At 41.7% G+C, this 27,365-nt stretch overlaps 1 protein-coding gene across 5 annotated transcripts in view; it reads left to right on the top strand.

Moving 5' to 3' along the window:
* tanc1b (tetratricopeptide repeat, ankyrin repeat and coiled-coil containing 1b) overlaps positions 1–27,365 on the top strand; it is a 131,370-nt gene that overhangs the window by 79,086 nt on the left and 24,919 nt on the right. For 3 of the 5 annotated variants that reach the window (XM_058392995.1, XM_058392994.1, XM_058392993.1), the window contains 5 exons: positions 469–655; positions 3,345–3,644; positions 19,493–19,612; positions 22,070–22,351; positions 22,590–22,741. In XM_058392995.1, coding sequence (XP_058248978.1) covers positions 469–655; positions 3,345–3,644; positions 19,493–19,612; positions 22,070–22,351; positions 22,590–22,741 — 1,041 coding nt within the window. The other 2 variants (XM_058392996.1, XM_058392997.1) reach the window with 2 other exon arrangements.

The raw sequence follows: 27,365 nt of genomic DNA, 5'->3' as shown, positions 1-27,365 counted from the left end.
ACGTGGTGAGTGATCTTACTCCAAACATGTGTCTCTGTGTGACTAATGAGAAGCTGATTTATTTGCTCAAACAGTGGATGTTGCTGGATCTGTTTGGAGTGTGAAAAAAGGCTGAACTCAACGTGAACTCTCGGCGCTCGCCTCAAAAGGGAATCTGTTGATCGGCATGTAGTTTATTGGTGCAAGGCTTTGATATTTATCTCTGAGCTTAATTTTGTAGACCATTCCTCTGTAGTCATGAAGTCTTTTCTGTCTCCCTTGCTTCTCTCTTTCTCTCTCTCTCTCTCTCTCTCTCTCTCTCTCTCAGTATTATCAGAAAGCTGAAAAAGATACCAGTGCTTACATGATCGGATTTAACAGTGTGTGTGTGCATAAAACATCAAAGCTTAAAAGCTTCTCTCTCTCTCTGTGTGTGTGTGTGTGTGTGTGTGTGTGTGTGTGTGTGTGTGTGTGTGTGTGTGTGTGTAGGGCTCAGTAATTCAGGGGGTGAGTCCTTGCTCCACTCTGACCAGTAGTACAGCGTCTGCGTGTACAGACAGCCCATGCTCCACTCTGAACAACAGCTCCACTCGTCCCAATGCCAGCCAGCGCAGCCCCAGCGGCACAATCACCAGCCCCAGCTCCACGCTTGAGAGCAAGGACAGCGGCATTATAGGTAACACACACACACACACTCTAATTTTTTCAACCTCTGCAGCTCTGCAGCACCACCGTTATCAGCTCTCAGCTTTATTCAAGAATGATGTACACACACACACACACACACACACACACACACTGTTCTCTTCTGCCAGCAACAGTCTCTCTGGCAGTTCCCAGCTACATTCACAAATTCTATTAGGACACTCTGACATTCAAACCCTGTATATGAGGTTTTATTGTTCTTTGGCTTAGTTATTCTACTTCACGGGGGTATAGGATCAATCTTCTATTAGCTGTGTATTGTTGTCGAGACATGGTAATGGAGATCATCCGTGCTACTGCTGGGGAAAATATATATATATTTTTTCCCCTTAATAATGTTATGAAACGTAAGAGCTTCTGTAACATTTTTTTTTTTAATGTAAGTTCATTTTCATGTGCATAAAGAGTGCTTTAAGCATCTATATACAGAGAAACTCTTATGCAACATTTCTACACTGCTACCCAGACCTAAATGACAAATTTATGCAAAATAACACATCTGCAAGACATCTGTGATGCTTTCATGTGGCTGCTGTCATAGCTTGCGGACTTCTAAAAGTAATATTAAGAGTTTTTATTTTTTCCCAGTATGTATGTGGAAGGATATGTATAGAAGTCTGTTGCTAGTGTGCCATGATATTTATTTCTTTATTTTTATTTTTTCAGATTAGGTTCGATTGCAGTCTTATTATTATTATTATTATTATTATTATTATTATTATTATTATTATTATTATTATTATTATTATTATTATTATTATTATTATTATTATTATTATTATTATTATTATTATTATTATTATTATTATTATTATTATTATTATTATTATTACTTTTGCACAGATATTTACTTTTAAAAGGTATAGAGATGTTTGTACTAGGTGTCATTTCAATAAATCGGTTGTATAATCGCGCCAATGGTTACAACTAAGTGAGCAGTTTTCTTGTATCTAACATCTGGCAAGTGTCAAAAGACGTTTATGCTAATAACAATCAAGATGAAATTGCTGCAATTCTAGTGTACTACTTACCGCTTTAGCACTGTTCACAATGTCAGAGTTGTGCGATGAGATAACACACCGAAGCATTAATTAAATCTGTGTACAGTGAGAGAGGGGGAAAAGGAGATAAAGACTTGCTGTAGGAAGAGAGAGAAGATGGTGGTTAGATTTTTTTTTTTATTGCTAGGTGATGGAGGATTTTTTCTTGGGCTTTGTAATGAAAAGCTGAACTCCAGCACCCCTTGCTCTCTGATACCCAAGATTAAAGTTTCCTCTCAGAAGTAGATGATTCTGCATAGAAATTTTCTCAAGGACTCCACACATCCACATATTATTAATTAGGAAGAAGCTTTTTATTTGCCTAGAGTACAGAGAAATGCACTTCTATGGAATATTTGCGTAGGCAAAAAGATGCCATCAGTTTGCCGTTCATGTGATCTTTAACAGTATTTTGAATACTAATTATCCAACACGTTACGTTTGTAATGACGTCACGTTTTAATAGACTCCTTACTACAGAATCTCTTTCCTCTTTCAATTGGTTTTGTATTATGGTAGGCTTCTGTGATGTCCATAACAAGTGTTCGAAGCAGGAAGTCCTCGATATCCTTTTTACAATCCAGAAAGCCTGATGGAGAGGAGAGAATGAAAGATAGAGATAGCACATGACAGGAAATGATTGCTCCCTGTAGTTGGAAGAGTATCAGGGATTTTTATTTATTTATTTATTTATTTATTTTGGCAGGTCCGTCTTTTTCCAGCTTTTTAGGCAGTCTGAGAAAACAGGAAAGGATAACAGGATTTATTATGATGTTCTTATGCATATCTTGACCTGCCAATATTTTCCCAGTCTTTCTTGCGAAAACATTTTGGATCCATCACATTGTGCACAGCCTGCTTCAGTTTCCTCCAGAGATTTTTTAGTAGCTTTCAGGTCTAGGCCCAGGGGCATCACTAGACCCCTTTTTTTTTTTTTTACTGGGGAACTCATTTATTCAATGAGTGAGTGATTGAATCAGGAAATGAATTATGGAAGAAAGGAAAGTATAAATAAATACTACTCCCAGAATTTTGTAAATGAATTCAAACAGGGGCTAGGTGCTGACTATTGAGTATCAGTTAAGCTGCCATCTGATCTAAATAGCACTGGCACCTGCTAAGCACAGGGAAGTAAGTGAATGCCTTTATGAAACTCTGCAAGGTCCATCAATTGATTTATAAGGTTGAGTAATATACCCATGGACAGAAATTCTAGGTTCTAACCTGCAAGGTCGCCTGAGAGTCATCTGGACACATGCAGCTAAGTTTTTCACTGGAGAATACAGTTTTCTGATTGTTTTTGCTGAAGTGATTGCTGGCAAAAAAGAGAAACCCATTTCAGTTCAGCATCTTGCCTAGGCGTGTAAGAGGAATTGTCTTGGGGAATCGTGGCACACCTCGGTTCTTTTAGAAAGATTGTAATAAATCTGATGCCCCCAGAGATTTTGCAGGTTTGATTTGCACAATTGGCTTGTGCTAACCAGACTTGTAGGTACATCCAATAAGATGACTTCAGTTTGTGTTTTCTAGCAAATTATTCATCCTTTTTCAATTCCATCTCCAAAACACAAGCAAGCAAGCTTTCTGAAACCCTTTCTTTATGTACTCTTTCTTGTGCAGCTACGATCACCAGCTCCTCTGAGAATGACGGGTCCAGTCTGGAGTGGAGTAAAGAGGGCAGTGTGAGGATCACCGGCCATCATGCGCTGGCTCCGCCCACCATGCGCACAGAAACCTGCTCTCCTGTGGCCGAAGAAGAAGTGCCCACTTCCTTCACAGAAGTCTCTGGGGCCATCAGAAATGCAGCCACGGCAAAAGCAGGGTCCGTGGCATCATCAGGGTTTAACGCTGAGGGACCGGTCCACTATCCAACACAGAACTCCTCCAGCCTCATGTTGCCCAGACCCAACTCAGTTGCAGGTACAGTGTGAAGCCTTCATTTTTGTTTTCTCTTCACATCTTAGTTATTAATACCACCTGTCTTTGTGTAATAGCGTGTTAATGATATTTGGAATGGTGCTGCACTTGTGTGTTGATTGTGTTGCCCTGTACATTGGTTATTTACTGTTGATTCTGTGATTTGACTCATGTGAAGCTTTTTTGAGGAATTGTGAAACTAGGTCACTGCAGATACCGAGCTAATCGATTCTCAGACAGGTCAGAAACTTATGATTAATAATGATGTCTACTTTATAATGTTGTGGATGAGTGGTGACTCTGAGAGCATGACACTGATGTCAGTGATGTTGCCTGAGACCTGAAGAAGAAGAGAGATCTGGTGGTTTTAGTACACTTAGAGAGTTTATGTCTAAGAAGGTCTGATGGATTGTGGTATATTCTTGTGTGTGTGTGTGAGAGAGAGAGGGAGAGAGAGAGAGAGATGGAGTAATAGGGCTTGATGGTCTTTCTAAGATATACTGGGCACCTGTGTTAGTTTTTGTATTTGTGCTGATCTTGCAAAGATTTTTTCCTGAAATGCGTGGTAGGACGCTGTGGGATTTATTTCTCTGAAGCTTGGCTGCCTACAAATATACCACTCAGTCTGATACTGGGACCAGACCAGTATGTAACAGTGAAACAGTGAAGTGGTGATGTTAGGGTGGATGGACGAGGCTTCATTTTGTTTGTTATTATAATACATTGTGCGACTTGCTATTAGCATTACTGTCATTAGGAACGATATACGACACTGCAGCAAGTTTAAAGGTTATTTTTGTTAAAAAATTGAGAAATGTAATGGTGCAACCTTCACCCCAGTGGTGTAAATTTAGAAGGAAATAAATAGCAAATGCAAACATCAGCAACATTTTCTTTGAGCAACTGCATATTAAAAACGCATAGATAAAAGGCAAATTAACATGAAATAGTCATGTCATGTGTAAGAATCTGCTGTAGTGGCATCTACTGTGTCAAGATGCTGAAGGATATGACCTTAACTGGTCCAAATATTCTCAAAGCCCGTGCAAGTTTTGAAGTGGTGCAAACAGGAAGGAAAATATGGCTGTACTAGTAAAAAAAAGATGGGAAAGAGTTATGAAATGATCTGCATGGCTACCCTGGGGGGGGCACTGAGAGAGACACACAGGGAGGGGGGAGAGACACAGAGAGGGACACACAGGGAGGGAGAGAGAGAGAAAGAGAGAGAGAGACACAGTGGGGGGGAGACATTGAGAGAGAGACACAGGGAGGGAGAGAGAAATAGAGAGAGAGAGAGAGAGAGATGTCAGTGAGAGAGACAGAGAGAGGGAGGGAGAGAGAGAAATAGAGAGAGAGAGAGAGAGAGAGAGAGAGAGAGAGACACAGGGAGGGAGAGAGAAATAGAGAGAGAGAGAGAGAGAGAGAGATGTCAGTGAGAGAGACAGAGAGAGGGAGGGAGAGAGAGAAATAGAGAGAGAGAGAGAGAGAGAGAGAGACACAGGGAGGGGGGGAGGGAGAGAGACAGAGAGAGAGAGACAGGGAGGGAGAGAGAGAAATAGAGAGAGGGAGAGAGAGAGAGAGAGACACAGGGAGGGGGAGAGGGAGAGAGACACAGGGAGGGAGAGAGAGAAATAGAGAGAGAGAGAGATGTCAGTGAGAGTGAGCATGTTGACATTGCAGAGTCTGCAGTTCAGTAGTACAGTGTGGTTATGAAGCTGTGAAACACAGTTAAGATTAATGCTCTCTCCTCTGTAGATGAAGAGCGTGTGCAGTAAGAGTGAGTCAGTAAACACTCGCTCATATAAAAACACTCACATTAATTCTCTCAGTCCTGATCACGTGTACACGAGCTGAGACAGGACACCCGGGCAATTTTAATTCTTCCCTGTAATTAATTAACACTCTGGAAAATGCCCCAGCACAGTAATATCACTGATCTTATCTACCACAGCCCTATAATAACCACTTACACTGAACACCTTCTGCCTCTCTCTCTCCCTCTCACTCTCTATTTCTCTCTCTCCCTCCCTGTGTGTCTCTCTCTGTCTCCCCCCCTCCCTGTCTCTCTCTCTCTCTCTCTCTCTCTCTCCCTCTCTCTATTTCTCTCTCTTCCTCCCTGTGTGTCTCTCTCTGTCTCCCCCCCTCCCTGTCTCTCTCTCTCTCTCTCTCTCTCTCTCTCTCTCTCCCTCTCTCTATTTCTCTCTCTTCCTCCCTGTGTGTCTCTCTCTGTCCCCCCCTGTGTCTCTCTCTCTCTCTCTATTTCTCTCTCTCCCTCCCTGTGTGTCTCTCTCTGTCCCCCCCCGTGTGTGTGTGTCTCTCTCTCTCTCTCTCTCTCTCTCTCCCTCTCTCTATTTCTCTCTCTTCCTCCCTGTGTGTCTCTCTCTCTCTCTCCCTCTCTTTCCCTCCCTGTGTGTCTCTCTCTGTCTCCCCCCTTGTCTCTCTCTCTCTCTCTCTCTCTCTCTCTCTCTCTCTCTCTCTCTCCCTCTCTCTATTTCTCTCTCTCCCTCCCTGTGTGTCTCTCTCTGTCTCTCTCCCTCCCCCCTCCCTGTGTCTCTCTCTCTCTCTCTCTCTCCCTCTCTTTCCCTCCCTGTGTGTCTCTCTCTGTCTCTCTCCCTCCCCCCGTCTCTCCCCCCCTCCCTGTGTCTCTCTCTCTCTCCCTCTCTCTATTTCTCTCTCTCCCTCCCTGTGTGTCTCTCTCTGTCTCCCCCCCGTGTCTCTCTCTCTCTCTCTCTCTCTCTCTCTCTCTCCCTCTCTCTATTTCTCTCTCTCCCTCCCTGTGTGTCTCTCTCTCTCTCTCTCTCCCTCTCTTTCCCTCCCTGTGTGTCTCTCTCTGTCTCCCCCCTTGTCTCTCTCTCTCTCTCTCTCTCTGTCTCTCTCTCTCTCTCTCCCTCTCTCTATTTCTCTCTCTTCCTCCCTGTGTCTCTCTCTGTCTCCCCCCCTCCCTGTCTCTCTCTCTCTCTCTCTCTCTCTCTCTCTCTCTCTCCCTCTCTCTCTCTCCTTCACTCTTTCCCTCCCTCTGTCTCTCTCCCTCCCCCCCGTCTCTCCCCCCCTCCCTGTGTCTCTCTCTCTCTCTCTCTCCCTCTCTCTATTTCTCTCTCTCCCTCCCTGTGTGTCTCTCTCTGTCTCTCTCCCTCCGCCCTCCATCTCTCTCTCTCTCTCTCTCTCTCTCTCTCTCGCTCTCTCTCTCTCTCTCCCTCTCTCTCCTTCCCTGTGTGTCTCTCTCTGTCTCTCTCTCTCTCTCTCTCTCTCCCTCTCTCTATTTCTCTCTCTCCCTCCCTGTGTGTCTCTCCCTGTCTCTCTCCCCCCCCTCCCTGTCTCTCTCTCTCTCCCTCTCTCTATTTCTCTCTCTCCCTCCCTGTGTGTCTCTCTTTGTCTCTCTCCCTCCCCCCTCCCTGTGTCTCTCTCTCTCTCTCCCTCCCTGTGTCTCTCTCTCAATGTCTCCCCCCCACTGTGTCTCTCTCATTCTCTCTCTCTTCGTCTCTTTCTCTCTCTCGCTCGCCCTGTCTCTCTCTCTCATTCTCTCTCTCTTACTCTCTCTCTCTCTCTCTCTCTCTCTCTCTCTCACTCTCTCTCTCCGTCTTTCTCTCTCTCGTTCTCTCTCTCTCCGTCTCATCCCTGTCAGTGAGTTTATTAGTATGAGTACATTAGTTACTAAAGCCATGATTTATTTTATTTGCAGAACTACAACATGAGGTGTGCGGTTATTAAAAAATAATGCCCAGAGTGGGAGTTCCAACATGCTGTAGTATTTTATTTTAAGCTCTAGGTGACAGAAGTATAGGAGGGACGCAGGGAAGGAGTATAGAAGGAACAGCTTTGGTTTGTTTAAGGCATGTTTTAAACCAGAGTTATTTAGTGTGATAACTTTGATCGAACGCTAACCAGCCTTTAAAGTCAGCCGTGTAACAGACCCCACAGGTTTGCTCTTTATATACAGTGCAGGTTTAGTTCACTGGAGCTGATCGTTGAGTAAGAGTGTGAGAGTGATGAGCTGCAGTGTGTAACACAGAGAGAGCTCGTTTGCTCAGTCACACACCCGGTCTCATACAACAACGCTGAAATCCATGTGAGATTTCACACTCGCTTTCGCTCCGTAGTTTCAGTCTGGCAGCCTTTACCATGTAAAGCGTTTGTGCTGCCAGCATGAGCAGAATTGTTCTAAATAAGAAAAAAAAATTGCCTAATGATAAGGCAGCATCGATGATTTTTTTTTTTTTTTTTTTTTTTTTTTTTTTTTTAATGGCCGATTGAATTCATTTCCTCGTTAATGCTACATGACATTTCTAGATCAAATTATTCTCAGGTTGTTCCTCCAAATTAAATGTATTGAAGTGAGAGGAATGGTTTAATACATTTATTGACTCTACTGAAATGCAGTGTTATTTTGTTAGTGTTAATTTGGTAATTTGATTGTATTTGAGAAAGAGAGAGAGAGAGAGTGTGAGAGTAAGAGTGGGTGTGTGTGTGTGAGAGAGAGAGAGAGAGAGAGAGAGAGAGAGTGTGAGAGTAAGAGTGGGTGTGTGTGTGTGAGAGAGAGAGAGAGAGAGAGAGAGAGAGTGTGAGAGTAAGAGTGGGTGTGTGTGTGTGAGAGAGAGAGAGAGAGAGAGTGTGTGTGTTGTGTGTGAGAGTGTGTGTGTATGTGTGTGTGAGAGAGAGAGAGTGTGTGTGTTGTGTGTGAGAGTGTGTGTGTGTTGTGTGTGAGAGAGAGAGAGAGAGTGTGTGTGAGAGTGTGTGTGTATGTGTGTGTGAGAGAGAGAGAGAGTGTGTTGTGTGTAAGTGTGTGTGTATGTGTGTGTGAGAGAGAGAGTGAGAGTGTGTTTGTGTGTGTGTGTGAGAGAGAGAGAGTGTGTTGTGTGTGAGTGTGTGTGTGTGAGAGAGAGAGAGTGTGTTGTGTGTGTGTGAGAGAGAGAGAGAGTGTGTTGTGTGTGAGTGTGTGTGTGTGAGAGAGAGAGAGAGTGTTGTGTGTAAGAGTGTGTGTGAGAGAGAGAGTGAGAGTGTGTTTGTGTGTGTGAGAGAGTGTGTGTGTTGTGTGTGAGTGTGTGTGTGAGAGAGAGAGTGTGTTTGTGTGTGTGTGTGAGAGAGAGAGTGAGAGTGTTTGTGTGAGCGAGAATGTGTGTGTGTGTGTGTGTGTGTGAGAGAGAGAGTGAGTGTGTGTGTGTGAGAGAGAGAGTGAGAGTGTGTGTGTGTGAGAGAGAGAGTGAGAGTGTGTTTGTGTGAGCGAGAGAGTGTGTGTGTGTGTGTGTGTGTGTGTGTGTGTGAGAGAGAGAGTGTGTTTGTGTGTGTGTGTGAGAGAGAGAGAGAGAGAGAGAGAGTGAGAGTGTGTTTGTGTGAGCGAGAATGTGTGTGTGTGTGTGTGTGAGAGAGAGAGAGAGTGTGTGTGTGTGAGAGAGAGAGTGAGAGTGTGTGTGTGTGAGAGAGAGAGTGAGAGTGTGTTTGTGTGAGCGAGAGTGTGTGTGTGTGTGAGAGAGAGAGAGAGAGAAGGTAGTTGGGGTGGAATGAGTGTGTGAGCAGGGTAAAGCAGCAGAGGGCAGATTGGGTTTAGTTTTGTGTCTTTAATCAGACTAGCAGATGCCCAGAGAGCTGTCTAATGCATTGTGGGAAAAGCTCTGTATGGGAAAAATGTAGGAAGTAATGCTCAGATACACACTAGGGGGGCTGCAATTCCACATTTTTATGGTATGATCACCTAGTCTAAAAAATGTAATGGGTTTGTGGTGTTAAATAAAACCTTTTAAACACACAGCGGCTGGTGGTGATGCATATATTCACTATAAACACTCTTTAGTGCTGATGAGCATGTCAGTGTACCTCTCTGTGTTGTTTCTAATAAAGTTCCAAACAATTTTCTTAGTGGCAGCAGAGCTAGCAGTGTCACGTGTTTATGCTGACATGGTAGCTCAGTGGTTAAGCTGTTGGACTAGTGGTCAGAATGTTGAGAGTTTGCATCCCAGGTCCATCAGGCTGCCGCTGCTGGGCCCTGGAGCAAGGCCCATAACCCTCAACTGCTCAGCTGTATAAATGAGATAAATGTAAGTCGCTCTGGATAAGGGCCAAATGCTATAAATGTAAATGTTTACAGTAGCGACTTACACAGCCAAATGGTTTTCAGGGGTTTTATGATTTCAGAGTTTAGAGGGAGGCCTTGTGAAATATTTGTATAGTTCTATGGTAGTTATAGAGTCATTATGGTATTTTGAAAAAGTCCAATGGTTGTTCAGTCCTACACTGTGACTAAAACTGACACCCTAACCACCTTAGCACATATTTACTTTCTTATATTACTCTCTTGTTTATATGAACTTATGGACTTGTTTGTTTTATATATATATATATATATATATATATATATATATATATATATATATATATATATATACACACTACCAATCAAAAGTTTGGACACACCTTCTAATTCCATGGTTTTTCCTGATGTTTATTTCTTTCTATGCTGAAGACTGAAGGCAGCCGAAATACACAATAATGACGTTTGAACAGTTGATATTGAGATCTGTCTGCTACTGATGCTCTGTAAAGCCTTCATAACGGCTCTAATCTGAGGTGCTGTTAATTGGTGATTTCTGAGGTTGGTAACTCTAAATGAACTTCTCCTCTGCAGCAGAGGTAAGTTTTGGTCTCGCTTTACTGGGATGGTCTTCATGTGAGCCAGTTTCATCATGGTGCTTGATGGGTTTTGCAAATGCACTTGACAATACTGTTCTTGCAAGAACTGTTCCAGAACACCTGACCTTCGTGTCTTAAAATAACAACTGACTGTTTTTTGTTATTACATATGGATTACTTAAGTCCATGTGTGTTATTTCATAGTTTTGAAATCTCCAGTATTGTTCTAGAATGTAGAAAATAAATCCCTAAACAAAAAACACTGAATTAAAAGGTGTGTCCAAACTTTTGACTGGTAGTGTATATATACCTAACCCCAATCTTCTGTACTGTGTGCTAACAAAATATCCATAATGTTGAGACCTTCACAAACCCTAACTCTTCTTTTACAAACAGACAAACTAATACAAATGAATAAAAGAGACCACACACACACACACACACACACACACACACAGACTATTACCACCCCCCAGTCTGCCAGAGGGGCTTCTGCTCTCCCTTTATGACAATTCATTTGTTATATTTTGATTGCATGCTGAATGGCCATTAAGCCTCCCTTTTCTAACTCTAAGTGTGTTATCTCACAGTAGGACATGTCTACAGCACTCTTCTCTGCATAACTCTTCTCGAATGCCAATCATATTCCTCGTCAGCTTGGAACCGCGTGCTTGGCTTTCAGGGAGGAGAACGCAGGGCCAGCAGCACACAGACAGATGATATAGCCTTTTTCCACCTCGAAAAAGAAAGTACATTACATTTTGCAGTCTTTTTTTTTTTTTTTTTCTTTGCCATATGCTTTTATTCAAAGTGAATGACAAATTAGGAAGTTTTCCACTCCACACGTGTAGCTGAGCACTTTCCAAATTCCAGATTTTCTCACTACAGTAGCATGAAATAACGAGTGGTACACTGCTTTGTTTTCTGCTGTTTCCCCCGAACTTTATTTATTTATTTAAGAAAAGGAATTAAACCGGCCGACTTTCTTAAGCTGTTTATTTTTCTATTTTGTCAAGCCGTCATAAACAGCACACTCAGCATGCTTTTTTTTAAAAAAAAAATAATAATAATTTCATGTTCATTTGCAGCTTGTATTGGTCTTAACAAGTCAAACAGAGACTTGTGTGTTTGCCGGAATAACTGGGGAAGCAGAAATTGGAAACCATGACGGGTTTGACACTGTGATATGTGCTGCAGGGCTTCACAGCTCCACTGATCTTTTAGGTCTTTCAGGAATTACTTCATTAGGTATGCTTTTCAATTGGAGTGAAAGCTGCCAAGGCCAATTCCTGTTGTATTAATATCTGATGACCGTACCGGAGTTGCAGTGCTGGAACCCATCTTTACTTTCTACCCACTCAGTGTTATATGAATGTTGGTACAGTGATGGTCAATGCAGACCGAATATAAAGTTTACTTTTAATATCATCCTCTGTATCTCTCCGTCCTCCACTCTCCTTGTTGTTTCTGCATTTATTTCACGTTTCTTCTCGTGAATTGCCGTGTGTGCATTTCAGTTTCATTAATGTTCACTAAACCTACAGAGTTCAATACAGTTCTTGGACACGAGACTGATCGAGATTACTTAGATCAAAGATTTGTCTCAAATAAGTAACCATTCCCTGTGATTGGATTTTTTAGTAAGGTTAATGTAGCAGACCACAAAGCAGGGCAATTCTTGGTGAAATCTATAATGTAAGGTGTTTCACTTAAAAAGAAACATGAAAGATTGATTTATATTTTTTTTAACGCAGGTCCATATTTTCCAATATTTGATTGTAAGGTTAAGTCTTAATACACTGAATATTAAATTAGGTGTTTTAGATTTATAATTTATTTTCCCTCACTTTACATATTCCTGTAAAGCTGCTTGTGGTGATGTCCACTGTTAAATGCACTATATACTTTAATGTGGGGAAACACTGGACTTTATGGATGCAGCCTTAGATACCATAAAAAAAAGACTCCAGAAAGCAGCAGAGGATTCATACATGAAAGATTCTCCAATAATCGTACGGCTGTGGGAAGAACTTCAGCAGTCGGGGGAGCAGGTGAATCAGATCAGTCTCGTCTCTTACCTCTGCTGCGGCTGCACACGATGATCAATGAGGCAGGAATGATGGAGAGAATTAAAGAGTGAGAAAGGGAGATGGATGAATGACTGGAATCCATAAGGAAAGGTTGTGGTACATGATATAGCTGTTTACTATGGAGCTAATCTAGACCATAAATGAAATATACCCAGTATATTTTGTCCGAGTGAATGAAAGATAATCTGATGAAATCTTAACCCTGTTGATATATAAAACATTGTAGAGCTTTCTTGTCATTTATTTATTTGCTTGCTTGACTGCCTACAGGTGCAGTGGACTTATCTGACCAAGATATTATATGATATGCTTTTATGATGCACCTTAGGTATCATGGTGTATAGGGTGCATTCTAATAATTTCAGTAATTACTAATGAATATAAAATGAAAATGTTTGGGGGGGGGGGGGTATTGCAGTCATAGCCAAAATAAAGAAGGTGCTATAGAGGCAAGAAGTTCTGCTGATTATACAGATAGCTCAAAATCAAAGGAGTTGTAGTTAAAATGGGAATTTCTTTCTGTGCCTCTTCATTCTCTGTGTTTTTGTGTGTTGTGTTTGCTGTGTGCTGTCAAAACTGGGATGTGTGTAGCTGAGCATGTCTGGCAGAAGGCAGTTACAGTGCCACAGGCTTGTTTGGGCTGCAGATGCACTGTCACCATGCAATGTTCTTCATGTTCATGGACTTGGCGTCATCAGACTGTGGAGTTTGCCCCTCTGGGACACAAGTGGGGGGAAAAAAGAATATGAATGAGTAATTCATGATGTTTTGAAGGAAAGTGACGGGCATTTAGCTCATCTTTCAAATGGGCATGAAGGGTGCTATTAGACATACGGAATAGTATAGTGTTGAGTAAATGATGTGGAAAAGAGCTTACGTTAACATTTTTTCAGATTGTTGTTGTGGTGTCTGTTCATAAATACACCAATTTTTAATAATTTACTTACTTACTTACTATCATTGGGGCAGTGGTAGTTCAAGTGGTTAAGGCTCAGAAGCTCGGGGTTCAGGTCCCAGTACTGCCAAGCTCCACTGTTGGGCGTTCTCTATTATAACTGCCCCTGCTGACCCCAACTTCTTCATCTGGGATATGTAAAGAAAAGAATTCCACGGTGCTGTAATGTATATGTGGCAATAATAAAGGCTTCTTCTAATACAAGATTTAGTTCCTTTTTGCTGTTCCACTTCTGAGAAGACCACTAGATTTTGGAGAGTGATTGTGGGGATTTGCTCATTCAGCCACAAGAGCATTAGAGAGATCAGGTACTGATGTTCTGCTAGAGGTCCAGTGAGAAGTCTGCGTTTCAGTTCATTATAAAGGTGTTCTGTCGGCTTGAGGTCAGGGCTCTGTGCAGGACACTCAACTTTTTCCACACCAATCTGGAAATGCCATGTCTTCATGGTCCTTATTTTGTGTACAGGGGTATTGTCATGCTGGAACAGCTTTGGACCTTTTAGTTCTAGTGAAGAGAAATTGTAATGCCCAAAATACTGCGTTTTTCAACTTTGTTGTAACACATGGGTGTGATTGGTCTGTCTTTTGGCCTTATAGTGCTTCTTGCTTGCTTGCTTTTAACGGATGGGGATTTGTGGTTTTCAAAAATGTATTTAAAATGACTTGGACAAAAGTGGTCCAAGGAAGGAAAAGTGGTGAACCAGTGACCGGGTCATAGGCGGACAAGACTCATTGATGGACGTGGGGAGCGAAGGCTGACCCGTGTGATCCGATCCAACAGACGAACCACTGTTGCTCAAATTGCTGAAGAAGTTAATGCTGGTTCTGATAGAAAGGTTTCAGAATACACATGATGGGTCAGGGCTGTTTTGCCAGCAAGAGGGGGACCAACACAATGTTATGAAGGTAGTCATAATGTTATGCCTGGTCGGTGTATAATTAAACATGAGCTAGTGTTTAATTGTATACATGCACTCTCTGGATAAAGAATTAGTCGCATCCACTGATAGCAGCACCATGTTATACACTGCGTACAGGTGGAGCAGCAGGAACGAACGGAAAAATGGATTCTGATCTTGCTTTTATACTTGTTCTAAGCAGAACACAGCGGTTTTCCAGGAGGACAAGGGTACATAGAGTGTGAATTATTTGACAAGCCTGATGGAACACTGAGACACTCAGACCGACTTGCACAAATCACAGAATGGTCAGAAAACCTGTGGAATTATTTGAGACTCTGAACCCCACACCAGTCACCAGAAGAGTGGATTAAAGTGTACAGGAAGCATCTCAGGCAGAAGAGCTAAAGTATTGGAAAAGAAATGATAAACATGACAATTACTATTGCTCCTTGTAGTACACAGTGTAGCATTCAATATGTGACTAACACCTCAGATTGAGGCTTTGTTAGACTGCTGTGTTTACTGACTACAAACTATAACATTCTGAAAGTTACAAGGCATTTCCAGACACAATGATGGAAAAAATGTCCATTTATCAGCTTCGATTTGAACAATATCATCAGACAACTGTGTTTCTCGGTGGGGTGCAGTGCCACAAAGATTGCTCTTGGTAATGTAACCTGAGCAGTATGTCATCTGTGCATCGTACTCGAAATATTTGTTGTTTATTTTGATGGGGGTTTATGGTGTGTAGGATATATAATGCGTTCTGAGCACAGCCAATATCTTGCACAACTCTTATTTTCATTCATCTTCAATCACAGTTTTAGCGTATGCCTAAAGCTATTATGTAAGCTGTTGTTGGAGAAAATCATGATTCTTGGATATGTTCCATCAGTATGAATAGCAATGTATGATTGATTAGTGGGAGATCAGTGGCCCCTCTTTGTGGCAACTAGCCATTCAATTGCTGCATTCAGAGTTGAAATAGTAGCTGCTTTCATCAATCAAATTATTGATTGATTGATGGATGGATGGATTTATTGATGGATTGATTAAAAAAACAAGCAAGGTTAGCACTTTGTCTTTATGTTTTGCTTTTTGCCTTCATGACTTTTCATGTGTCTAAGGTTATGACACGTTGCTAGTACCTTTGTTAACTGGAAGAACAGATATATTCAGGTTGTTGGCTTTGCAGACGTTGCCGAACCGACAGAGCAGTGTGTAGTTACTTTGTGGAGCTGATCACTAGCCAAGTGTGTGTGCTAAGCCAGGCTTAACCTGAGAGCAATTATCCTCAGGACCATCTCTGCCCTTCTGTGCACCACGTGTACAAATGTGATGTGTTCAGACTGGTGGGGGTGAGCGAGAGAGAGAGACAGACAGAGAGAGAGAGAGAGAGAGAGAGAGGGGTTAGAGTTAGGCTTGTAGGGCATTGGCATTTCTCTTGCTCCCCCCCACCTCCCTCTGTCTTCTCTCTCTTTTTCTGGTTCCACCCCCATTTGCTTTCGTCTTGCATCAGAGAGAGAGAGAATCACCTCTCTCTGACTTTTCCTTTTTTCTTTCAGTTCATTCTTTTATGCCGTTTAAACTCACCCACCTCTCTCCTAGATCAGTTGGACTCATCTCAAGCTTTTTTATTTCCTCTCCCTTTGTTTCTGTTTCTGTTTTTTCTCATTGTGTTTATTATTCAATCAGTTCTCTCATTTATCCCTCTTTCCCTTCCTCCACCCTTTTTCTTTCTCCGGGAGGATCATTGATTAATTCCTCTCCAGCTACTCGGTCGGTCGCTTGGTTGACAGAGATCCCTCCACATTTCGCTTCTTTCCCCACCCTCACTGTGAGCTGTTGCATTAGGGCTCACATCTTTAATGCCAGATACTATTTCTTTCTCTCTCTCTCTCTCTCTCTCTCTCTCTCACGCACACACACACACACTCACTATCTCTCTCTCTCCCACTCTCTCTCCCTCTCTCTCTCCCTCTCTGTGCTGGATCTTCAGTAGCGACTCTTGCTCTCGCTGCAGCTTCAGTCACCAGTTGAATGCGAGAGGGTGAGTGAGTGTGTGTGTGTGTGTGTATGTATGTGTGTGTGAGTGGATATGGAGGATTTTGAGCAGCGAGGTGGAGGGCTGGCTCGTCTGCCCCGCTGTTAAGAATGAAGATGCTGTCCACACCTCCTGTGTGTGTTTTTTTTGGGGGGGGCACAGACTCTTTTTCATCCATGCTGGTCTGTATGACCGGCTGCACTCTGTAAGTATGCACTGTTCCTGGGTGTTTGGGCTCTGCACAGGGAATTAGCAGTGTGGGAAGAGAAGGGAGTTTGCTGTGGGAGAGTTGCTGGCTTCAGATGTAGCTGAGCAAAAGCACAGTAACTCCAGAATGCTTTTTTTGTGCTTTGGTTGAAAAACGTAGCCTGTGTTTGTGTATTGTGCATAGTGATTTTTATTTATTTTTTATTTTTTGGTGACTGCTTGATAACTGCTACTGAATCATCATACTCGGGATGAAGAGTAATTTTTCTGCCATCCATACTCGTTATCTCTGATCTCTCATTAGTTCATTTCTGCGTGACCTCTTTGTGGAGGACATTCCAGCTCAAAACACCATTGTTTTGTTTTGATTTCATTAATGAATTAGTTTATTTAGAAGGCTGTGTGTGTGTGTTTGTGTGTGTGTGTGCGCTCTGACTGACATGGCTCTTTGCACAGTTAGTGGGTTGCTGTGTCTGTCATCATCGCTCTCCATGAATGGCATTTTCTATGATGTAATTTCCCCCTCCCCCAGGTTTGCCACTTTCATTAGTTAAATGGTTTACTTATTAGAGCTCATGCATGTCTTTTGCTCTCTGGGTCATTTTTGGCGTCGGCACGTTTCTATAGTTCGAGCGTGTTAGAGAGGTAGTGTGTGTACTAGCTATTTAGCGCTATTTGTGCTGTTTTGATTTAGTCCTGAATCTCCGCTATAAATATTAAGATGACTCCGGTCCAGCCGAGTACAATGACTTGCTTAGGCTCATTGATTGCCCAAAATGTGACCGCTCATTTGATGTCTCTATCGTTACCGAGTATTCTACTTATTGTGGACTGCATTATTTCTACCATTCTCTTATGAACTTTTAAGATTTCCTTATAAAGGCTTTGCTGACTCATAATTCAACTTGCACAGTTTTGGCACTGATAAAAACAGAAGCCTTGTATTGTCTCAAAGTTTACCGATTCCCTGCTGAATATCCTTCTGAATAATTGATTTTCTAATTAATGTTTGGCATTACTATGGCACTCGAGCCCGGCTATGCTGTAGGCCTTGTTCCATTAGAAAGATACAAAACCAGGTCATCTGCATCAAGGAGCTATCTCTGAGCCATCTGACCTCAGACTTTACACTGTGTTGGGACAAACACTGCAGCCCTGTCTCATGGAGAAGTTACATTTCACTTTTATTGACCAACGCATGGACACACCAGGAATATAACTGGCATACACACAGCATATAAAGTAACAACAGCTAACAACTCCACACATCAGGTTGGTAGCACTGACCCCTGATGTGGCAAATTACTGCAAATAGGAAAATAGAATGCATTTTAGATGAGAAATAAATGTACAAGATAAATGTTTTAGCATGTACTGAAGTGATGCTATTCTATTAGGGTATACAGATACTTGTGTTGCACACTAGAGGAAAGAAAAATCATCTTTTGCTAATAAAATGAAAACGTTGATGTTTTTATTAAAGACTATTTTATTTTATTAGATTTATTTTATTTTCTACGTGTTCATGTGTTAGCCGTATGCCACATGGACGTGTTTGAATTAATTATTTTCTGTGACCTATGCATTTTCAGAGTAGTCGTTTGTGCCAGATTATCTTTTCAGACTCATTGCCATTATTATTTTGTTTTATTTTGCAGTACATATTATTGGGTTAGGATGCATAGAGGCTATTAAGATCAGTGCTGTAGTAATTTGGTCCAAAAAAAAATTCATTTAAGATATTAAGGGTAAAGAGCTTATTCATACAGTCTAGATTTTACTATTGGGTTACTACTTAAATGGACACATTAGTTATTATTCCTTCATTCAGATCTCACAGATGTTCACATGTTTTTTTTCCTTGGGTCTGGAAAGAGCACATCTGTCATTTTAGTTCCAGAAACATTTCTTTAGCCATACAAACTATTGGCAGATATAGCATTGAGTGATGTATCTTTCTTTAAAGAAAGCCGCTTCAACATAAAGCTGAATATTTCTAATATTTTGGACAGTGAGTGACGGTCTCAGCACAGCACCATTTTTCTTGTTAGATGATTGAACTATGAAAAGATATTTCATTTCGTAACAGCATCGGGGATCAATAATAGGTTCTTTTATTCAGCGTGTTCTGAGCGACATGGCGGGTTATGAAATGTAATATTGTCTTTTTATGAGCTTTGTGCAGATGTACTATAGTAATTGTTTGAGTTCCCACTCTTGGTAGGGGTGTTGTAGATGTTCCTCTAGTGTCAGCATGGCTGTATTCGTGCTGTGGCTGGTGTTTCTGAGATCTGCTCTGGGAGCGTGACTAGACCATTGCTAGTCTACTTTCCCATCTTTGGGGATGGTGTATGTGATGGTCTTGGAGTGTTGTTTTTGGTATGCAGTGTTAGCATATAGTTACAATACACTACATCGTGCTGTATGGGGGTTCCTAGCAAACGTCGTTGACTTCAAGGTCTCTCTTCCGTGCTTTGTTACTGCGTAAGAATTTGTTGAGTGGCACCTCTTGGCATTTTTATACAGGGTTCTAGATCCCTATAGCTCCCTCTTCAATGCCTGTCAGTTCCTTTCTCATAGACTTTTTCATTTCAATGCCTCTCTTTCCTGTAGCATTTTCTCTGTGTCCCTTGAGTGCTTGTACTGACACCTTCAGATGAGTTCTGGTTCCTGGGAAAGCCTGTTCGAGTCGCTACTAATGCAGAATATGCAAGCTCAGTTTTACTGGCTTCCATTAGGGAGAACTTGTTCAGGCAATTTAGAGCAGTCTAAGTCCACATGCAAAGCTGGGACTTCTTTAAAAACTAATAAATGAAGCCGCACTATCTTGCATCATTATTGTGCCACGTCAGCAGGAGTCCTTTAAAATATAGGTTTGATAGCACTCGCTGTATGATCAAAATGTTTTCAGTGGTGCTTGGTATAGGATGGCTGACTCTTAGTATAGGATGGCTGACTGTTAGTATAGGATGGCAGACATCGGTGTTGTCCGTCTGAATGATTCTTCATCTTCCTTCTTTCTCTTTTAGCTACCAGCTCTACCAAACTGGAAGACCTGAGCTATCTTGATGAACAGCGTAACACACCCCTGCGCACCTCCATCCGCATGCCGTGGCACAACACCGGAGGAAGGCCACCCTACGACAAAGGTACCCTCATTCCCGCCTTTTCAGCCAATTTCAGCTGCCTTTTCAAATTAGCAACCCCAGAAAAGCACACTCCAGGCAAGATGTTTTGCTCACCTTTACCATCACTAACAAAAAAAAAACTATACGTTTTTTCATGGGTTCTGCAATTACGACGCAATCTCTGTGTATGATCAAGGAAAATGGAGCCGTTTCTTCCAGCAATCACGATATAATGGCAGCAGACTCTTCCGGCACCTGTTGATTGCGTTTAAGCCATGAGTCAAATCTTTAATTTGATAGTAGGAAATGACTTCTTTTCTTTTTCTTTTTTTTCAACTAAATGAGATGGCCAATTCAAGTTTAGTGCACTGACCGCAGGCGATACAATCAGCTGGAAATAAAAATTGGGTATTTCATCGCATCACATAGTTGAATTTAAGCCTGCCATTGTGCTCAAAGAGTGGTAGGATGCCGTTGGCGGAAACATTTTCTGGAAGGTCAGAGTCTGCATGTTGCGCATGATGTTGAGTTTGAGCCGGGGAAGTCCACTGCATCAATAATGCAAGTTTAAATCACTGAGCTCTCGCATACTTTTCAAACAAGCCTTCATACTTTCTTAGAGCAAAGTGGGATATGTACACATCGAACACAGTTCACATGAAGATTTTGCAACAGGCTCTGTTTGTTTGGTTTTTTTAGCTTTCCCCAGACCAGGCTAATGTTCTAATGGCAGACTTTACAAATAAACCTTTGCTCGTCACACCCCTGTTTAAGCCAGTGGCAGGCCAGGTAGAGTTTCACAAGTTTCCACACTTCTGTAACAGTGTGTGTGTGAAAATATGCCCTGTAAAGCAAGTACAGTGGAGGAAAAATGATGCATTTGTGAGCTGCTAGTAAAATCTCTAGAGACTAGATCAATTAATGATGTAATGCAATCTAAGGTAAATGAACAAGTATATAAATGCCTGTGGAGGTGATGTCGCTGTATCCTTAACACAAGTTTTTTTATGTAACACATTGTTACCTGATCATTGTCACCGAGGTTTCAACAGTGAGCTTTAATCTGTTTCCCCATAACCTGCTTGCTCATGATTCTGAAACGAACGTCTAGTAATGAAGCCGTTTTACTGTCAACCAAGTCCTCAGCCGAATTAAGTATGCACTATAATTACTGCGTCAAGGCTGAACGATTGTGAAGCTACATACCAAAAACTTGTCCTTTAAAAATAAAAAAAAAAAACCCAGAAAGAAAGAATAAAAAGAAGGAGGTGGGGTTTAGTCGCTGAACCTACTTGTTCACTGGGTAACAACAAAGAAATTAGAATAGTTCAGGAACACAACCTGCTTGTCCCTGGAGCCCAGGTAATGTTTTGCCCTCCATTTAAGTATATTCCAGTGTACTTTATTCAGATTGTGTGCCTGTATGTGTGTGTTAGACAGAGAAAGTAATAACCTGTCAGTATGGATTCAGCCAAATTCTGTAAATGACTGTGTCATTGGAAAGGAAGAATAAAAGCCCCAGTGCTGAGAGTGGATGATAATACACTCTCTTCTGCAGTCTTTTCCACTCAGAGCAGCCCTGCCCTAGGCACATTGCACCTAGCCTTCTCTTTCATCCTGAGAATGTGAAAGAAAAGGCAGAAGAGGGAGATCGCTACTGAGAGAGAAGAGTGACAGAGAGAAGAGAGCAGGAGTGGTGCATGCATTAAAAAACGCTTTGAGGTGATGAGAGAGTTAAAAGAGTGGGGGGAAAGAGAAAGAGCAATAGTGGAGACTCGTAATTCTTTGGACACACACATACCTTAGGTTCTGAGGTGTCAAACTGTCCTATAAATGAATATTTCTATTCTTTTCGATTCTATTTGAGCTGTGAGTAGACTAAATTCATAAGAGCATTTCTTAGATCTAGATTCCTGACCGTGTCTTGGCACAGATATCTGATTTATCCGTCTTATCGAAGCTTAATTCATCTGACTGCATTTGACTTGCGTTTCTCTTGGCAATGGTTAACATGTTAAAATGTTTGGTTCTCTCATATCAGCTTCTTGTATGATTTGGCAAACGTACACAGCCAAAGTGTCATGAGATCAAAGCTGCAGAGACCTACAGCACTGCCCTCATCAGTAAGGCCAGCGTTTGGCTTTAGGATAGATGTACATCTGTCTTAGACCTTCACACCGCCTTTGCTTCCCTGGTTATTTATTTAGCAGCTGATGGTAACATGAAGAAAACGATCAGTTTATGAATGAGCTCATTTTCATCCTTCAGCATTAGAGCACATAGGATTATTATTTAGGTGAGAGTCGTGTGAATATCAGTATATTCAAAGGAGGCTTATCAGACACACCTATTACTACACTGGCACTAATATGGGGTTGACATTTTGTAATTTGTTTTATCACTTCATTCCTTTCATGTTCTCTGCTCAGTAATTGCCTGACTTGTGTGTGTTTGTGTTTGTGTGTGTTCATCCCGCAGCACGCTTTGCTCCATATAAGCCTGCGGATATCATGCTAAAGCCTCTTCTGTTTGAGGTTCCGAGCATCACTACGGATTCAGTGTTTGTGGGTCGAGATTGGCTGTTTCAGCAGCTAGAGGATGTGCTGATCGGCAGCCAATCAGGAGAGAGTCGTGGGGCCACAGTGGTGGGGAATGTGGGCTTTGGCAAGACTGCCATCATCTCCCGCCTGGTGGCTCTCAGCTGCCATGGAGGCCGCATGAGACAGATCGCCTCCAACAGCCCTCATGCATCTCCAAAAAGTAAGTCCAGCTGTGATGCCATCAGTCTAAGGTGGAGACTGCGATGCATCATGTGCTGTAAATATATGCTGTACGAGGTTACAAAAACAGTCTTGGATGACTTTTACGTTGTTAATTAGGTCTGATAAAATGCTTGCATACTATAGGAGTACATTTGAATACTGAATTATTGGTTATATTCAATATGTATTCCTGCTTCGTCCATATGTATTAATTTGTGTTTGATATACATGTGTAGGTGGGAATCAGAGTTCAGAGTTGCCCCTGAGCCAGCCCCCACAGGTCACTCCTCCCTCCAGTAACACCAACACCCTGCAGTCCAACAGCTGCCCCAGTACACCTGAGCTTCGTCGACACAGAGAGGAGGCTGTGAAGCGGCTGGCTGCCAAGGTGAGCTCCTCTACTGAAACACTGGCTGCAGCTGAACTGTGTGTGTGTGGGGGGTTTTGTTCACTTCATTTAGTCTTACCAGGTTATAAAAGAAAAATGCATTACAGTTAACCTTCAGGGTGTCTTGTGTTGTGGTGTTATGGTTTTGAAAAGCCCATACATACAGCAGTGTCCAGAGGCTGAGAGGGTCGATACCTTTGGGGAAGATGTACTTACAGTCCAGTACACTTGAAAACTCTGAGTCAGTGAATAAATAGTATATCTGTGTTATTCTGGTTCTGCATGAGCAGAGGTTAGTGTTGCTTCCAGGATTTCCGGTTCAGTCCTGGTTTACGTCTGTAATGAATTTCACATGTTCTCTCTGTGTCTGTGTGGATTTCAGTTTCCTCCTAAAACACACTAATAGGTCAACTGGTACTTTCAGTTGCCCCAGGTCTGCAGGAGTGTGTGCATGAGTGTCCATGAGTGTGTGCACGGCGCCCATCGAAGGTGACAATCATTTTTCCCAGGATTAGCTCCAGATCCAACGTAACCCTGAAGATGACTGAACGATTTGTTTGAGTGATGAGCAAGGATATTGTGAGACTACTACATACCCTTTGCTTTGCAATTACAGGTCAACATAATCATGACATTATGGTGTTAAAGAAAGCTCATGTTGTGTGTTTTTCTAACCTGTAAGTGGAGGAAAAGTAGATACAATTTGATAATGCAGCAGAACGGATGTGGTCTCATTTTCCCCCATGCAAGTCACAAAGCCGAGGTGGATTCAAATGTTTTCTAATGGAAGTGTGTCTGTTTTATGAGCCCTTTAGCTTGTTTGTCGCATTATATTGAGCTTACCTAAGCCTACCCTGTATTCAGTAATGCTTTAATGAAGCGATCTATAGGTAAGGGAAGAAAACAGGCTTTACAATAAGCCATACACTGAACGATTGTGTCTCAACATGTGTGATCTTCAATGCAGACATGTGATGGGAGTCTGACATTAGCAATCATAAAGTTAATCTCTTATGGGCATGTAGTGACTGCTACTCTTATTGCTTGTGAACTATATATGCACCAAGCATCTTTAAAGATATGTTAGTGTAGCCAATTCTAGTCTGTTTATATAATTGTCACACATCATTGTTAGTTTTGTTTAAAATGCAATTTTATAGGAGACTGGAATTGTTATAAGATCAAACACGTGAGTGGGAACTAAATGTCTTCCCACCTCACATAAAATTGAAGATTGTGTTTATTTAAATGCCGCATGTCACCTTGTATTGGTGTCGCTTTTTGCCGTCACACACTCCTATAGGAATTAAAAAGTCGCCTGTAGCTTGCTAGAATAAATTATCTTGGCGAACTTCCAGGCGAAGGAGTTCAGTGTAATGACATTGTCCATCCCAACATCCCAACAAACTGTTTAGTGTGATGCTTTGCTGCTTTATTTAGAGTTTAGAGCAGTGACAGAGATGAACTAAGTGTGTATGGTTTGTCTAAGGTATAATGAATGTATGGTTAGTCTGTCTTTATGTTCCCTTTAACAAGCATACCTTCCTGCCTTCTGGTCTTAATTATACATCGGTTATTTACTGCAGTAAAATTCATACATTCTATGTGCAGGTATGGCCTTGGGTAGGTAAATAATTCCAGCATTCTTTGTAAGCACACAAATGCACATGCACACACAAGCAGGCTTGGAGTGTGTGAAAAGCCGCACGATGGTTTTAAAGGGTCAGGGTGAGATCAGACAGCCGTGCCTCATTTCCATTCGCTTGCTCTTTCCAAAGCCGTTCAAGCTCAGTTAAAGCCAATTAAAACCTGAATAGACACACATTCACCTCCGTTTGCCCTGCTGCCCTGCTTCTTCCCTCTTTTGTGGAGTGTATATGACCATTTCTGTGCACTTGTATGTACATGTTGCATGAGTTTCTTTTAAGAACATTGTGTATGCTTCCATGAAAACGATGTCATTGTTTATAACTTGACACAATCTGGCATTTGAAATGAATAAATGATGTATATTGTATATATATTTTTAACTTAAACATATAGACGTTACATAAAAATGTAGTTTTCCCTCTGTATTATGGGTGGTAGGTGAGGTGGTCACACAGAAGAGCAAAGGCCATAGTGTTGTTATTGATTCCTGAAATCCCAGAAAAATTCCAAGTATCAGTTCTGGTGGAGACAAATATAGGCTACTTTACCTGTTTGCTGTGATCCGAGTGTGTGTCTGCAGCTGTTAGAAAATCGCTTATGAAATAATAGAGTGATTTGACAACTGTCATTCACTAGCAGAAGTACAGGATGTATAATCTGCGTCTCCAAACGGGGACTTGCAGTCGCTTATGTGTTGCCATGGCAATTGGTTGGCAAGGTGGTCATTTGGACTAAGGTACATAATTGTGCTCACAGGAGCAATGAAGAAGCAGACTTGCCTAACAGAGAGGGTGCTGCCTCAAAGCTGCACATAAATCACTGATTATTTACTGACCAAATGAAAATATTACCTCTCATTAACGCCCAGATCAGTCGTCCTGTTGCATGAGTCTGTCTCTGTAAATCAGACCTGAATGTGCAAGCGATGTTTCTACTGTCAGCATTTGTTCTGACAGCAATTCTCATGGATTGGTTTTTTAGAATTGATGGTGTAGAGCCCCGCTATTCTACCTGAGCTTCAGTCTGTTGCTTCTCCTCCTCATGCATCATCACCTCGTGCATCTGCACCTGACAGTTTCATTTCACTTATTCTCTGAGGTTACCTGAGGCTTATCTCACCTATGCTAGTGTTCTAGCTCAAGCCATAAACTTATGTGATTCAGGGCAAGTCAGGACAGGAAATGTTTTGATTCAATCCCTGACTGAATCTTTCTGACTGATAAAAGTTGTACCCTTAAAGGATTGCATAACACCAGATGTCATGGCCCATAAACACACCTCATCACTAGGCTATATTGGGATCAGGATTACAGCCGTGTTGGCTCAGCCTGTCTTCAATTTGACCCCAGCTGGAGTTGTGCAACTTCCACTCTACTGTACACAACTACATAAACTGCAGTAGTTTGGTTGAGATCTGTTGAGTCTGGCAGTGAAGACTGGACTTACCCAAGGCTTATTGAGCCACCTGCTCTGCGAGCTCAGATTCAAAACTTTCACAGTCTTTCCAGTCATTTAAAAAAACCTCACGCTCATCTCCACACTCGGCCAGCTGCCGCTCATTCTATACACATGAAAACTCTACCTTGTATACTACTCATCATGTCTAATAGAGGTATCGCATCCCATGATTTTCCTCCCCAAACATTTTTTATGTGATTGACAGACATGCTGACACTAGGTGAAGGAGGAGATTTGTGAAAGCCAGTGTAGATTGCATAATACAGGTGTGTGTTCAGAACTGAATGAGGTGGGCTGCTGGAAATGACCTCGGGATCTACAGTTAATCCAAGTGAAGAGGGAATTGCATCTGCTAAGATGGCTAGAAGAGACAGAGTAGAAGACACAAGTATGACAGAGATTGAGTACCATATTAAGTCTAGCTGGATTACAAAAGGTAAGGAAAGTGTTTTTCTAAAACCGACATCGACTCGTCAACATAAAATCTTCCTATTTGACACAAGACAAATGTAGGTGCATTCATTTATTTTCCTTTCTTCCTACCTCTCACCTTATTTCTAATTCATGCCATGCAGTAGACATCTGCTTCCTGAGCTTCTCTGTCTGTCACAGGGCATATGAGCCTTCCTGTTATTCGGTTATTGCCAAGCGCTGACGGTAGCAAAGGGCGTTTGTTGGTTTACAAGTGACTTTTGATCAAATCATGAATATGCATTAAAGGGCTAGAGGATTTGTTTTACAGAGTTCTCGGTAGGTAGAATTAGCAGTAACATCTGTGAGGGTTTGATAACATAATGACAAATAAATGGTAGGTGCTGCTTTAAGCGTATCGTGCCTTAGCATGAGCAACAACAACACCTAAGGTGCTGGATACAATTCAATTTCGATACAAGAGTGTCAGAGAAAACAGGGACATTTTGAGTTATTATACGAATTCATTAACAAATGAAACATACAATAAATCTTTCTCTTTTTTACTTTGTGCAGAAGTAAAAGAAAGTTAAAGTGAATGGTCTCCATATATCCATATGTAATGAAGTGACAGACCAGAAATGTTTTCTTTTGAGGTGAAAACCCGAGCCGTTCTTATTAATCCTGTCCAGATGGAAAATACAGCCATCTGACAAACAGGGATTTCACTAATAAATCAGAAAATTGAGAAGCACCTATGAAGGGCTCTGTTGACCTGTGTTTTTTTTTTTTTTTTTTTTAATTTATTTATTTCTTTTTTTGGCTAGATTCCTCAGATGGGCTTTTATGATGACCTCTGCTTCTCAGAAGAGTCTCTTCTAAATTGTCTGTTCATTTAAATGATTACAAATCTAATAGAAAAGAGAAAAGCGTCATTGAAAGTTCTGAAAATGATTCTGTAGGATGCTTCCAACTAGTGAGTAAAATGGCTGCTGTTACTTGAAATTGAAAATTGATCTCGGTTGTGAAATCATTGCATTATGAAAGACTCTGTGACCTTCATGTACATAAGCACCAGGGCAGATATTATACACAGAATAATGAG

Source organism: Hemibagrus wyckioides, linkage group LG06 (assembly GCF_019097595.1).
Source record: "Hemibagrus wyckioides isolate EC202008001 linkage group LG06, SWU_Hwy_1.0, whole genome shotgun sequence".
In the NCBI taxonomy this organism is placed as follows: domain Eukaryota; kingdom Metazoa; phylum Chordata; class Actinopteri; order Siluriformes; family Bagridae; genus Hemibagrus; species Hemibagrus wyckioides.
This window is presented reverse-complemented; position numbering and strand designations above follow the sequence as displayed.